General features: G+C 41.0%; 1 protein-coding gene across 2 annotated transcripts; it reads right to left on the bottom strand.

Moving 5' to 3' along the window:
- Positions 1 to 7,737: 7,737 nt before the first annotated feature.
- Positions 7,738 to 13,659, bottom strand: LOC139560368 (phosphatidylinositol 3-kinase regulatory subunit gamma-like). Of its 2 annotated transcripts, none has more exons than XM_071377072.1 (7): positions 13,609 to 13,659; positions 11,436 to 11,830; positions 10,974 to 11,242; positions 10,604 to 10,780; positions 10,166 to 10,240; positions 9,797 to 9,967; positions 7,738 to 9,587 (listed from the first exon to the last, which is right to left on the bottom strand). In XM_071377072.1, the coding sequence occupies exons 2-7, from the start codon at positions 11,790 to 11,792 to the stop codon at positions 9,281 to 9,283; spliced, it is 1,356 nt and encodes a 451-aa protein (XP_071233173.1). In that variant the 5' UTR covers positions 11,793 to 11,830; positions 13,609 to 13,659; the 3' UTR covers positions 7,738 to 9,280. The 2 variants fall into 2 exon arrangements, with proteins under 2 accessions (XP_071233173.1, XP_071233172.1); XM_071377071.1 differs by having other exon boundaries at positions 13,261 to 13,653.
- Positions 13,660 to 14,124: the final 465 nt, after the last annotated feature.

Below are 14,124 nucleotides of genomic sequence, written 5' to 3'. Positions count from 1 at the left end.
CTTGTACAGCAACATTTGTAAGTTCCCATCCTGACAGACACCTCGCCAAGTTCACTGAAGACATTGCCTTGATCAGCCTGCTGCATGAAAACGAGGAACACCATGGCCTCGTCGTAAATTACTCTGTAGAGTGGTGTGATGAATCACACTTGGTCTTCAATGCCAACAATACCAAAGATATGTGCATAGACTTCAGGAAGCGAACAATAGAGATTGTAGAGGAATTCAAATATCTGTGTGTCCTCTTGCACAATAAGCTTCAGTGGAGTAAATGAACAGACCTGATCTACAAAAAGGCCAGAAGAGACTGTATTTTCTCTAAAAGCTGGCATATTTTAATGTTGACTGTACTATACTGACTCTGTTTTACAAATCTTTCATTGAGAGCATTTTAACTTTTTGAATTTTTTGTTGGTTTGACAATGCCAGAAAAATATGCTGAGAAGGATTATCACCATAGTAAGCAAGGTACTTGGAGTCAAACAGACAGGCTTGGATGAGATCTGTAAGGTCAGGGCCTTCAGCAAGACTCACAAAATAATTTTAGACCCAAGCCACCCCCTGTACCTGTACTTTGAACTACTCCCCTATGGGTGCAGGTACAGGGCACCCACCACCAGGAAAAGCAGAACTAGACAATAATTTGTGCAAGGTGTGATATCCCTCCTAAACAGCTCGGGTTAATGTTCCAATCCACCCAGTAAGGCCAGCAGCCTAGTCTTCTTTCATCGATATATACTGTATGCACAGTAACTGTTATGAATTTTGTATTGTCAATTTGTTGTCTACTGTATTTAAACACCACTTTAAACAAAATTTCCCCACGGGAACAATAAAGTCAGTAAAGTAATCTTTGAGAATTTACAATCACCAAAGTAAAAGCTAGATAATCAGGCTCTCATTGATTTTGTTATAATATTTGAGCCTAAAGAGCACAGCATTAGCTATGTAAAAATGCGTATAATTGCAGGAAATGAGATTAAAACGGCAACATTTTCACTCAGCTCTATGGCAACTGTGTAGAATTGCAGAATATTAGCTTTAAAACTGAGCTGCCAAGATGAGGGCCTTAAATGTTCCTGCCCATGGCCCAGATAGAGTTCAGCCCATGGCCTTGCCCATCACCTACACCACTTTTTTATCCAGAAAAAAACCCTGCTTTGTTACTAATAATTTCATAATTATACAGTACATTTCTTAACATTGGTCACAAGAGCCCATACTCAAATCTGCATTCAGTTAGGTGTAAATGTTTTGAAGAAGTGGATATTATTCATATATATTTCTTTGGTTTGTGTGTGGTTTTTTTCACTGCTCAACCCTTATTGTGGGTCACGATTCAAAAGCCACATCAATTGGTGGGTCACGAAGCAAAAAATGTGGGAACCCCTGTATAAATGACTAAAATTTAAAATGTTAATATTAAACCTAAACCTGAGGACCGTCGTTAAATAGATATGTTTTTTGGGCCTGACGACACATAGACTTGAATGAACATTTCTGGTCCAACACGCCATTACTTCTTTCATTTTTTGGATGATTTGATTGTTTGGAACTTTGTCTGGAACCATGTTCAGTGTCTGAAACCCGTTCTTCTTTAAATTTAAGCCCCAAAGGTTAAAAGGGTCAATTAATCAAGACAATCAAGAAATTGGTTCAATTACCTCAGAAGGAAATCCATCTTGGCGTCATCTTTTCTTCTCCACATCATCTAGAGAAGCCTTTTTGTAAACTAAATGTATATGATTTGCACCTGATTTCCATTCAGTGAGTTATTACATCTCATGTAGCCTATTTCCTTAATATTAAATCCAGTCCATTTTGTGACCTTGTGGGGATACCATCAGTAGCAGTGGCGACCTGCCATTCAGGACCGTTGGGGCTTTGCCACCTGTTTTGAGCCCCACCTGTTTAGCTAAAAAATAAATACTAAATAAAGGTGTTTTTTTGGTTGCCTGTTTTGTTTGTTATTTTGGCATAAAACGTGTCACATATCAGTTTGCAAACAATGAAAAAATAAAGAAAGGATTTGAGTTAATAAAGCCACATACAAATATGGTCCTTTTTTTGCTTTCTTGAGTAAAGCAGCTCCAAAATGCAGGTGTTTCAGCCTAGCTCAGTGTTTTCTATGGTGGTGGGGCAGCCAGCAGAGGTTGGTAATTTTCTCTAGTTGCGTCGTGATTGGCTCAGTGGTCTGTCACTTATTGGGACACTACGGAGAGAGCGCGAAAATTCCAGCCCCTTGGGTGCTGTCATAGATTTACATTAAAAGTGCCCATCCAAGAAGGCCCATCCAAAAATGATGTCAAATCACGTTATATCTACCGTAGCTTTGATTGTACTGATCATGTCAACATCATACTTTCAAAATCTTAGCTAGCAAGCTAGACAAGCAATCTGGACTTGGAGACTTTGAAGAGACCCCTGGTGGTATGTCTTGTGGGGTATGTTTGGGTGTCTGAGCTGTGTGTTAGCTTTTTGAACAGACAGTTATGTGTTTTCAACACGTCACTATTTCACACAAAGACAAGTAGTGATGTAGTCAATCTTTCATCTACTTTGAGCCAGGAGAGATTGACATGCATGTTATTGATATTAGCCCTCTGTGTACATTTAAGGGCCAGCCGTGGAGATTGACATGCATGTTATTGATATTAGCCTTCCCGAGTACATCTAAGGGCCAGTCGTTGCCACATTTTGAGGTTACTGTAACAATAAATATCTTCTTATGTAATCATAGAAAGCGTGCATGTTCAGGGTCGCAGGTCAGTGAAATCTTCACAATTTCTATAATAATCTGCACAGAATCTCAAATGACATTGATCACTTGCACCATGTACTTTAATGTAATCTCAACTAAATGCAATCCAGGTCAGTTGGCTGTGCTATTTGATCAAGCACAGTGATAAACCAAATATCTGACATCCCCATTTGAACTTTGGTGTGCTTTTAAATGGTTGAAAGTGCAGAGATAACACATTTAGTTGACAACCAAACCAAAAATGTGACATTGATTTTCCATTGGAATTTGGTTGTGCTTTTAGATGTTTGAAAGCATAGTGATTGACAACACATTGGGAATTCAACAAACTTTTGGCTGTCTTTTTGAGTTAAGTGAAAATAGGTTGGAATCGCATTGATCAACGTATCTACCAAATATGACCCAATTCTCCACGTTGAAATGACATGGTGTGCCCAGTGGGAGTCAAATCCCAATGTAAAAGGTTTGAAATGACATAGTTTTTGTCAAATAAACTATTTATGTTTGGGCTTCTTGCGGTCAATTTGTAGTGTGAAAATTATTTCGAATTATGTTCCCGCCCCCCGACCATCTGCTCAAGAAAAAGTCAATATGCGGCTGAATGTAGTTGGATTTTGAGGATTATGAGGGGGCCGGAGCTACTTGGGCTTCCGCAGGTTAAATCAGAGGTCAGACAAGGTGCATGTGTACAAAAAACTAAATAGGTAAGAGTAAGTGGGATCAAAATGAGGACTCCCTGCTTGGGAAACAGTGGCAATTGTTAGCCTACTAAGAGAGGGCTATCCTGGATAAATAAATACATGAATGAATAAAATGATATGTTGAGGGTGAGTGAAGAAACCGGGTTAGGTGGTGTAGTTAGAGGAGGACAGTATGTGAAGAATGGATACCCTAGCTGCCAAACTGGCTCCCACAGATCTTATTTGCTAGATTATAATCCCCCTGGATTGTTTGTTAGCAAGCATAGGGCGGTTAGTCAGCTGCTGCTAACTCCGCTGAACCAGCTGGACATCAGGCTGAATGTTCGGCCTCATTACTTTACCTGACCAGAGGTGCCAGAGGTAGTTGTTGCCAAAAAGCCAGGCCAAAAACAACCATGTAAGGTTACATAAACATGGGAAAATACAAGACTTCATTGCATTTATAAAGGGATTCTAAGTAGTTTATAAATGGTTAATTATTCGTTATAGATTTAGTTTATGTGATGGCCCTGAGGAAGGAATGGGATTGACAGTCAAATTGCTAATAAAATATCAAATAAATAGGATCAATTATTGTCAACACTGGCGGTTCAGCAATGGATAAATGTGTGCACAGAAGTGATAAAATAAACAGTAGGCCTGGCTAAAATTAAGAATGTAAGTAAAAATCAAAGCACGCATGGATATAATAAAATTACAGGTAATAAAATAAGATTTTTACTGTGTTGAAATTACACGAAAACGAATTGTATAGAGAAGATAGGCCTATTCTTATTTGTGATTGTGTTAAAATTGCCTGAATGTTATGAAGCAGTTCGGGACATTTTTCTTTAAATGTTTGGGGATCTTCAAGATTCTGCAGTATTACAAAATGACAATGTATGCATACCTAACCTAATTTCTTTCATGCTTTCCACAGCAGCCTGTGCTGGTGAAAGAAAAATAATCACCATGTCAATGTCACTGGGCTACAGAGTCTGCCTCCAACATAGCAACTAGCTGCTGGTTGGCTGCCAGTTAGTGAGCTCTCGCCATTTCATTGGTGGACCAGGCTGATGTGGAATGGGAGAGGCAGACGGAGACAGAGGGAAGAGGGCCGTCATTGGCTGTGGAAACCTGAAGGAGAATAGCTCAATTGCCAACGCCTGAGAGCAGGTTTGATGGTGTATTTTAGGTGTGACTATAAAGGTAATTCATTCTCCAGCCCTCCTTGCTCAGAAGTTTTTTCAAAGGACGGATGGTGATAGTAAGACAGCAATGGATGGCATAGACGAAGTGGTGGTAGATAGCCTAGCGGTTAAGAGCGTTGGGCCAGTAACTCCCTGAGTTGACTTGGTGAAAGATCAGGCAATGTTCACTTGAGCAAGGCACTTAAACCTAATTGCTCTGGATAAGAGTGTCTGCTAAATTACAAAAATGTAAATATATACTGAACAAAATATAAAGGCGACATGTAAAGTACTGGTCCCATGTTTTATGTGGTGAAATAAAATATCCCAGAAAATTTCCACATGCAAAAAAAGCTTATTTCTATCAAATTTTGTGCACACATTTGTTTACATCCTTATTAGTGAGCATTTCTCCTTTGCCAAGATAATCCATCCACCTGACAGGTGTGGCATATCAAGAATCTGATTAAACAGCATGATCATTACACAGGTGCACCTTATGCTTGGAACAATAAAAGGCCACTCTAAAATGTGCAGTTTTGTCACACAACACAATGCCACAGATGTCTCAAGTTTTGAGGGAGCATGTTGGCATGCTGACTGCAGGAATGTCCACCAGAGCTGTTGCCAGAGAATGTAATGTTAATTTCTCTACAATAAGCTGCCTTAGGCAGCACATCTGACCGGCCTCACAGCCACAGACCACGTGTAACCACGCCAGCCTAGGACCTTCTCATCCTGCTTCTTCACCTGCGGGATTGTCTGAGACCAGTCACCCGGACAGCTGATGAAACGGAGGAGTATTTCTCTCTGTAATAAAGCCCTTTTGTGGGGAAAAACTAATTCTGATTGGCTGGAACTGGCTCCCCGGTGGTTGGGCCCCTGCACAGTCATGTGAAATCCATAGATTATGGCCTAATGGATTTATTTCAATTGAATGATTTTCTTATATGAACTGTAACTCAGTAAAATCATTGAAATTGCTGCATGTTGCGTTTATATTTTTGTTCAGTATATAAACAGTATGAATATCAATGGAAGAATTTACATCTGCAAATATTACCATGAGAGAAAGTGATGAGGGTTGTGGTGGAGACAGTTTCAGGTCAAGTCAGTCAGAGAGTTCAAACCAGCTAACAGGACAAAGGTTAAGTTGGAGGTGTAATCAGAGCTGCCATTCTGTCACTTTCAGTGTTGCAGTGCAAACCTGTGCAATCTGTCTCTGTGAATTGCCTACTGTCCATTTTCTAATCAGGAACAGACACTAACACACACACCCTGGTAGTGAGTCAGCAGCTCACAGACGCCAGTGCATCTGGTCCATCCATCCAGCCAAGAAGGCTGTCCTGTCCTCTCTATGCTGCTGACTGACACAGTTTTCAGGGTATAATCCTTGGTCTGGACCTAAGAGGATCCCCCCCCAGAATATCTGTGTCTGTTCTCAGGGGCATCATGCTCCCATTATGTTAGAGGGGGCACGAATTATGTGAGGATGGGGGGGCGGTGGTCCGGAGGGGAGCTGTTCCGCTTCCATAAGTCTGAGAATTTAGCATTTTTCAAACACCTGAAATCACTTTTCCCTGCAATCTAGAGCCATAATCATTATACTTAATTGTATGTAAAAAAAAATAAATAAAAATAATAATAACATATATATATATCAGTACTAGTCAAAAGTTTGGACACAACTACTCATTCAAAGGTTTTTCTTTATTTTTACTATCTTCTACATTGTAGTAACCAAAAAAGTGTTAAACAAATTTGAGATTCTTTTAAGTAGCCACCATTTGCCTTGATGACAGCTTTGCACACTCTTGGAATTCTCAACCAGCTTCATGAGGTAGTCTCCTGGAATGCATTTCAATTAAAAGGTGTGCCTTGTTAAACGTTAATTTGTGGAATTTCTTTCCTTCTTAATGAGTTTGAGTCAATCAGTTGTGTTGTGACAAGGTAGGGGTGGTGTACAGAAGATGACCCTATTTGGTAAAAGACCAAGTCCATATTATGGCAAGAACAGGTCAAATAAGCAAAGAGAAAGGACATGCCAAATCTTTTCAGTCTCCTGAGGGGGAAAATTGTGTTGTTGTGACCTCTTCACGACTGTCTTGGTGTGTTTGGACCATGATATTTTGTTGGTGATGTGGACACATAGACTGACCAGATTAATCCAGGAGAAAGCTTTGATCCCTTATTGATGTCACTTGTTAAACCCACTTCAATCAGTGTAGATGAAGGGGAGGAGACAGGTTAAATAACGATTTTTAAGCCTTGAGACAATTGAGACATGAATTGTGTATGTGTGCCATTCAAAGGGTGAATGGGCAAGACAAAAGATTTAAGTTTCTTTGAACGGGGTGTGGTAGTAGGTACAAGGCGCATCAGTTTGAGTGTGTCAAGAACTGCAACGCGGCTGGGCTTTTCACGCTCAACAGTTTCCTATGTGAATCAAGAATGGTCCACCACACAAAGGACATCCAGGCAACTTGATACAACTATGGGAAGCATTGGAGTCAACATGGGCCAGCATCCCTGTGGAACGCTTTCGACACCTTGTAGAGTCCATCCCCTGATGAATTAAGGCTGTTCTGAAGGAAATAGGGGTGCAACTCAATATTTGGAAGGTGTTCCTAAATATATATTAAGGTGTCTGTCGTAGAATTAACAGCAAAAACAAATGTAGACATGAATAAATTCCAAAATATTTTTTTACAAAGGTGGGGGAGTTCCAAGATGGAGGCGTGGTGGCTTCAAAACAGCGGCCCTTGTTCAGTCATCTAGTATATACTGCATATCAATTATTGGGACCTACACTAACGGACCTGAGGTCCCGGGAATAGAGATTGGATGTCCCCTCTCACTCGCATCACACCAGGATTTTATAGAGGGGTGAAAGGATGTCCTGAGGCTGGGGTGGATGATCTGTCCCTAAGCAGCTGCTCAGGTGAGAGATTTCACTGGTTTCAGGTGTTGCATGCATAGAAGGATTGACAGCACCATTTAAAGGCATAGTGAAGTCTTCATAAATCCTTCATAAATAGAAAATGTATTGTCATTGGTTGGTTGCATAAATAAAGACTTGGAAGAAGTGGAACAAGGACAACACAAGTTCAAAAAAAACCTCATCAGTTTATTGTCTTTCAGCAAGAAAAGGTTTTAATAATCTCATATTGCTTAACGTCACCCCAGGAGTTTCCTCAATCCTCCCGTCAAGTTTTTAAGAGAGACTAAAACACCTTCCATCGAACCAACCACAAAAACAAGTTTTACAGTATCTCAATTCAGATTGTCTATTGTCCTCAAACTTGACAAATGTGCCAAGAACAACATGGATTCCTCTCCTCTTAAGCTATGTAGGCCTATATGTCATGAGGAAACATTCAATGCCTGTATTGAGCAATGCCACAGTTCAAGTAATAGAGACAGAATTAACACTTCCGCACCTCTGGCAGTTCACACAAAAACGTTCTTAAAAGGTCACATCATCAGATGAATAACGCCACCAATCAAGAGTTAGTGCATTTCTATGGCAAATGCTGATGACCCCCGATAATCATAATCATTCAATTCTAACATTACAAATACTGTTGGATTGCACTTTCCTCAAGCTTTCATCTTCTGTGGCATATTTCAGAAAAAATATATATCTAAAAATACAAAAAGCTTATACTTTGAGTAACAGAATATAACGTACAGTCCATTTATGTTTTGATCAAGCACATGTGTGGTGTGTTTTCCCCCCCCATCACCATAAACTGAATTTTCTGGTCGGGACACATATTTTCTCACTAATAACAAGTGCTTTGGTTATTGGGTACAATATGTAGAATGTTGTTCTAAGAATATATTGAAAATTGTTTATGCTACATTCAGTACGGTAGATATCAACTGGTAACTGGGTTATAATTTGACAACAGAAAAAATCAAAGCTACTGTCAAATTGCGCTACATCAGTTCCTATAGTTGCATGACTACGTACTCAAATACTCAGAACGAGTTTGGTACGTACCACAGCTAGCTATGCCACCGAGTCAGCCATCTTGTTTTTCAGCACCATTATATTCTAAACCCACTTTAATGATCTGCCGTGCATGGACATCACAGAAATTAACACGTATTTGAAAATGAATCGAAATTCCAAGGTATTGGGTGTATTACGGTCTCATTTTACATCAGCACCAGTTCTTTGTGTTGTCAAAATGGGGCCCTGGAAGTCCAAATTAAAAAAAGAGCACCTGACAAATATAAACATATTATGATATAGTACATGTAGTCAGTCATCCACTGGATGACCAGGCCCACTAATGAAAACAAATAGTATCCCATAAAAGAAAAGGTGAGAAAATGGGTACAAAAAAACAAACAAACCAATAACAATAGCAAACAGAATCTTATAAAAAACAAAGTCCCAGCTGACATTCAAGTTCCGGTCAAAGTTCCAATCAAGTGAAATCACATTCACAAATCTGTTGGAATCATCCTAGTGCAAATCCGTAGAATAGCTTCAGTACGCAAACACGTCCGCCCCCTCAAGTTGCTTCACTAAGCAAACACATCTGCCCTCAAGTTGCTTCAGTACGCAAGCATATCCGCCCTCAAGTTGTCCTACTAGGATAGCTACAGAACGCAAACAGGTCCCACATCCGTCTAGTCTACATCTCTGGCGCGGCTGCAGGGAGTCCAGCGGGTAGTTTAGTAGAAGTCTGTAGAAGATGGTGTTCCTCTGTCTTTAGTAGCAGGCAATCCTCTGTGGCTGTGCGGGGCGAAGCTGACGAGACAGGGGTGACGTGGACGGGGTGCACCAGCCGGACGTCCAAGGCCTGGTTGTGCTGTGCCAGGGAGTTGAGGCGGTAGTGCAGAACGAGCTCCTTCAGAGAACAGTGGAGGTCGTAGGGCTCAGCGAAGCCGTAACCACGTGGCGTGCTGTAGATCATGCAATGCTTTACTTCTTCATTCACACTGAAAGGTTACAAAAGAAAGATATGTTAGTACCAGTGTAGCAGCCCCTAAGCTTTGAAACATGCATCAAAGTGAAGTAACTGCTTTACAAGAGCCTATAAAATAGAGCCATCTCATACGGTATAGCAGTATTCACATATTTTTCTTAATCTCCTTTCCTTCATGACTATTTACATGATGTTCATTTCTCGCAGGAAGAGAACACTCACACTACGGAGCAGGCGTAGCAGCCCTGCTTGCTGCTCTCTCGGATCAGGAAGGTTCCGGTGGGTTTGTCCATCAGCATCTCCTCAGCCTGCGTCCTGCTCAGCTCTCCCACGAACCAGGTCCCCTCATCATGGTGCGCCAGCCTCTCCCGTTCCCCCTTCAACACATAGGTGCTGCACACACACCAGGGAGGACATTGTTAAAACCTTTCATTGATAACAATCATTCATAAATAGTGAGCATACTATTAAAAAGAGGTGTATTTAATCATTTCTAAACAGGTATATGCACCACAAGCATTTCTAAGCAAAAACTAAGTACAATTACGAAGTATTCTAAGAATTTACAGGTCTATACTATGAAATACTTACTCGTCACTGCTATCGTCTTGGATCCCCAGCCAATCATTAATGCGTTTCTGTCGCACACCTTTGTGATTCAGCCAACTGAAAAACCAAAGGGACCAAAAATTAATGTCTGTGCCAACCCACTGGGCAGACATCATTTCAATGTCTAGTTTTGATGACATTTTAGTTAAATTGTCAACTACGTGAATTCAACATGAAATCAACAAAACATTTCACCATGTCATTGGATTTAGGTTAAAGGTTTGGTGAAAAAAAGACAAAATTCCCTTATGTTGATTCAACGTCATCACATATATTTTTTGTTGTTGAAATGACGTGGAAACCACGTTGATTCAACTACTTTTTGCCCAGTGGGAAGGGATTGAAAAAAGCTACTTTTCATTAACAGTGATTGGAATAAAATTGAATAAAACAGAATAGAATAGAAGTATTGTAACTTACTTGAAGTACTGGTCCCTGATGTTGCGTAGCTCTATGAGGTCAGGCCTGAGGCTGTTGATCCTCCTGTCTGTCTCTCTATAGTCCTGGACCTGGGACCTCAAGTCCTGCTCCAGGTGGACCTTACTGTTGTAGATCTCCCCCAGCCGAGACTTCAGCTTCTCATAGTTCATTAGGAAGCTGGAAGGGCAAATGTCAATGGTCATAAGAGGTCAAAAGATGGGTCATGGGTCACGCCACTGAGCTGAAACATAGCTGCATGCATGTTGGAAGGATGAAACAACAAAGAGACATCTATCCACACTATAAGCATGTGTGGAGACTCCATGTGGAGAGACGTAGCGATGTTGTTGCCTTAGTTTGCCAGACTCACCTCTCCAGGTCCTTCTCTGTTCCCTCAGATCGACTGCTCCTCTCACACTCCTCCCCGTAACGCTCCTGCTCACGACACTGCTCCTCGAAGATCAGCATGGTCTCGTTGAAGGCATCTATCGCTGTTCTCTTCATCTGGATCTCCTGTGAGGTTTTACTGTAGGCCTCGTATAGACGGTCAAATTCTTGACTCTTCTCCTGATACTGACTGTGGTACTCCTGGAGCTTCCTCCCAGCCACGTCAACACTGTCCTCTTCCACCAGCTCATCCTGGGTACAGACAGGCAGACAAATGTAATACAGCAGACAACTAATTACTTGTCTGTGTATGACGATTATCTTCCATTTACTTAGGAAACCAAAGGCAAATTTCACTCCCTCACAAATTTCCATCTCAAAATGGAAACAAACATTATTGAGACTGAGGGTAGATGAGAGGTGTGGGTGGGTGTCTCCTGCCTACCTGTTGGAAGCGGGATACGGGGTGTGTGAGCATGACGTCAAGCACAGCGTTGTATTCCACCAGAGGATGATGCTGGTAGTGCCAGATGAGCTCCACCACGGAGCTGAAGGTCAGGGGTTCTGAGAATCCGTACTTCCCCTCACGGTGGTAGATCTTTATCAACTTGCTGTGGCCGTCTTTCCTCAGCGTCAGAGTGAAGTCTCCTTGTGTCTTAGTGGAAGCGTCACGAACTAGGAAGGAACCGTCAGGTGTGTTGCAGAGCTTCTCGTTGACTTCCTCCCTGGAAATGTCTCCCCAGTACCACTCGGCATCTTGCAGGGGAAAGACTGGGGCTTCCCTGAGGCAGTTGTGGCTCATGGTGGAGGTAATGGTCTTTGTTGACCTAGGAGGGAGAGCTGAGAGAGAAAGCGAGCGATCAGGATGACAGTTTCCTGAGATAATGATCAGTTTGAGAGGAAGTGATATAACTGCAAACATAAACTGTCACCTCACTATCACCACCGGCAGACCCACAGCTGTTTAAATGAATAATCCCCCACACAACAACCCCCCCCCACACACACACACACACACTCTTTGCAAGCTTGTCAAATCTCCAGACAAGCCTAGGCATGTCAAACATAGGTTCACTCACAATGTTGCCTTTTAGAATTTTTTCTTGGGGAAATAGATTTCACACGTTTGTCAACAAGTCTGAAAAACCAACAAAGAAGCTAAAGCAACCAAATGTAAATGCTGCAAATTCAGCACATTTTTACTTCGTCAGTAAAGTGCAAATGTAGGCATAACTTTAGATAGGGTCACTTTTACATCCCCTGGTTGTCTTGTGTCCAAATTCTGCAACTGCCCCAAAACCATCCATCTTCTGGAAGGATACTACAGTTATGATCCTCTATAAAACTATTATATTTTTCTTTTCCGCAGGACTTTTCAAAACCCTCTTAACTTCTCCATATTGGGGTGAAGGACGATATTGGCGATATGTTTCACTACAGGCCAAAAGTGCATTTTAGGAACCTGTAGCAGCAAAAGCTGAAACCATGAATTCCTAAACTGTATGACTTGTGACTGTACCCTAAGCCCTCACTCCAGAGGGTGTCATGAAGTAAAGTAATACAAAAATACAGTATATGAAGAATATACTTCATAAAAGCCCAGATATAAATATCACATTATCTTTCTTTTAATTTAAGAAGCATTGGAAATTGTCCAATGCAGTTCTAAACAGGCTATGGCTATGTCATTCACTGTAATCCCATGGAGACAGCTGAATAAAAAAAATGACAATATGTGATAATAATAAATGCAATATCACATCAGATAGCATACAGCCATCCATTGGCAGTTTCAAAGTAAGTCATGCGACAAGTTGCCTAGTCTGGTCTGGTAGGCTTTCAGTGGTTGCGCACGAATTAACTACGGTCGGCTACAGTAGACTAGAGAAAAAGGGGAACAAAGCAGTCATTTCATGCGGCATTTCTTCTCCACTCAACATTGTTTACGCGCTGGTAAATCGCGTTATTATAACATAATAATAGGTTAGAGAGAATTTCATCAACCTATGGCCCAAAATACCATGTTTAATTTTGATATATATCTTTGTAAGACAAAGCAAGACTGAGAATGAGCGAATCCACCGCGTCAACGACAAAAGTATTACGTAATTGCCAAGCAGCGAATTGCGCTATGCATGCCTGGGCAAAACACATGGGGGGGGGGGGGGGCAACACCTGTGTGTACACAACTGGTCTTATGTCAACTTTCTATCATAAGATGTTAATAAAATGTGATAGGCATTTTAATAGAATACAGATCCAACAAATACCTGGAGGCGCCTGATCCATTTCGACGTAGAATAGGATTTAAGAGGGATAAAACATCCCGTTCCAAACGTTTAAATTCCTATTCGTTTTGTGGGATACCTTTCCCTTTCTCACGATGGGTGAAAAATATAACTTTTTCTTGCACCAGAGTGAAAGGATCACAATGGCGATTCGTTTTAGGAGCCTATGCGTCCTACTTCAGATTAGACAGTTCGGTAGCAGAATTATTAATTAGTCCAGTTTGAGAGAATATCATCAACGCCAAACTCGTAATTCGTTCAATACATTTAATCACAAAAGCAGTTCTGCAAAAAATGAAGATAGTCATTTCCAGCAACGTCTCTCATTACCGCTGATCGGCTCCGCTCCAAACTTCGTCGCAGAGGCAGCGGTCAAGAGATTTTAAAGGGATCTGCAACATCATCTTGGGAGAAACCACCACTTTTAGAGGGAGAGCTGTCGTCACAAGACGGATTGCTTAATGTAGACAGACTGAAAATACATTTCTGATGTAAATATGAAATAGTATCGTGTTGTCTTGTATTGTATTAATTGTAGCCTATATCTGAATGCAGCTTTTATAGACATACTATTATTGGTGAGGGATTTGTTTAATAACCGTTCACGTACACCCCTAAATGAAAGTGGTACGTTCCTTGCCTGATCGTTTCATTCAAGGCTCTCAATGCAAGGTAACTGTAACTGCGATTAATTCGACGACACATGAGATATGAATATAACTAGCGAAGACACACAGATACATGTTTAAAAAATAAACAATAATAAAGATAAGCACCATAATGCCTAGTAGCCCTTTACACTCGTACTCGCCTGTCATCGATGACTATTTTTTATTTATTAATATA

This window comes from Salvelinus alpinus, chromosome 30, assembly GCF_045679555.1.
Source record: "Salvelinus alpinus chromosome 30, SLU_Salpinus.1, whole genome shotgun sequence".
In the NCBI taxonomy this organism is placed as follows: domain Eukaryota; kingdom Metazoa; phylum Chordata; class Actinopteri; order Salmoniformes; family Salmonidae; genus Salvelinus; species Salvelinus alpinus.
The sequence above is the reverse complement of the archived record's forward strand: the minus strand, read 5'-3'. Positions and strand labels throughout refer to the sequence as shown.

Coding starts and splice junctions, on each gene's coding strand:
- LOC139560368 (XM_071377071.1), bottom strand. Junction 10,781..10,973: donor ACAGAGAAGGACCTGGAGAG/GTGAGTCTGGCA, acceptor TTGCCCTTCCAG/CTTCCTAATGAACTATGAGA. Junction 10,241..10,603: donor ATCAGGGACCAGTACTTCAA/GTAAGTTACAAT, acceptor TTGGTTTTTCAG/TTGGCTGAATCACAAAGGTG.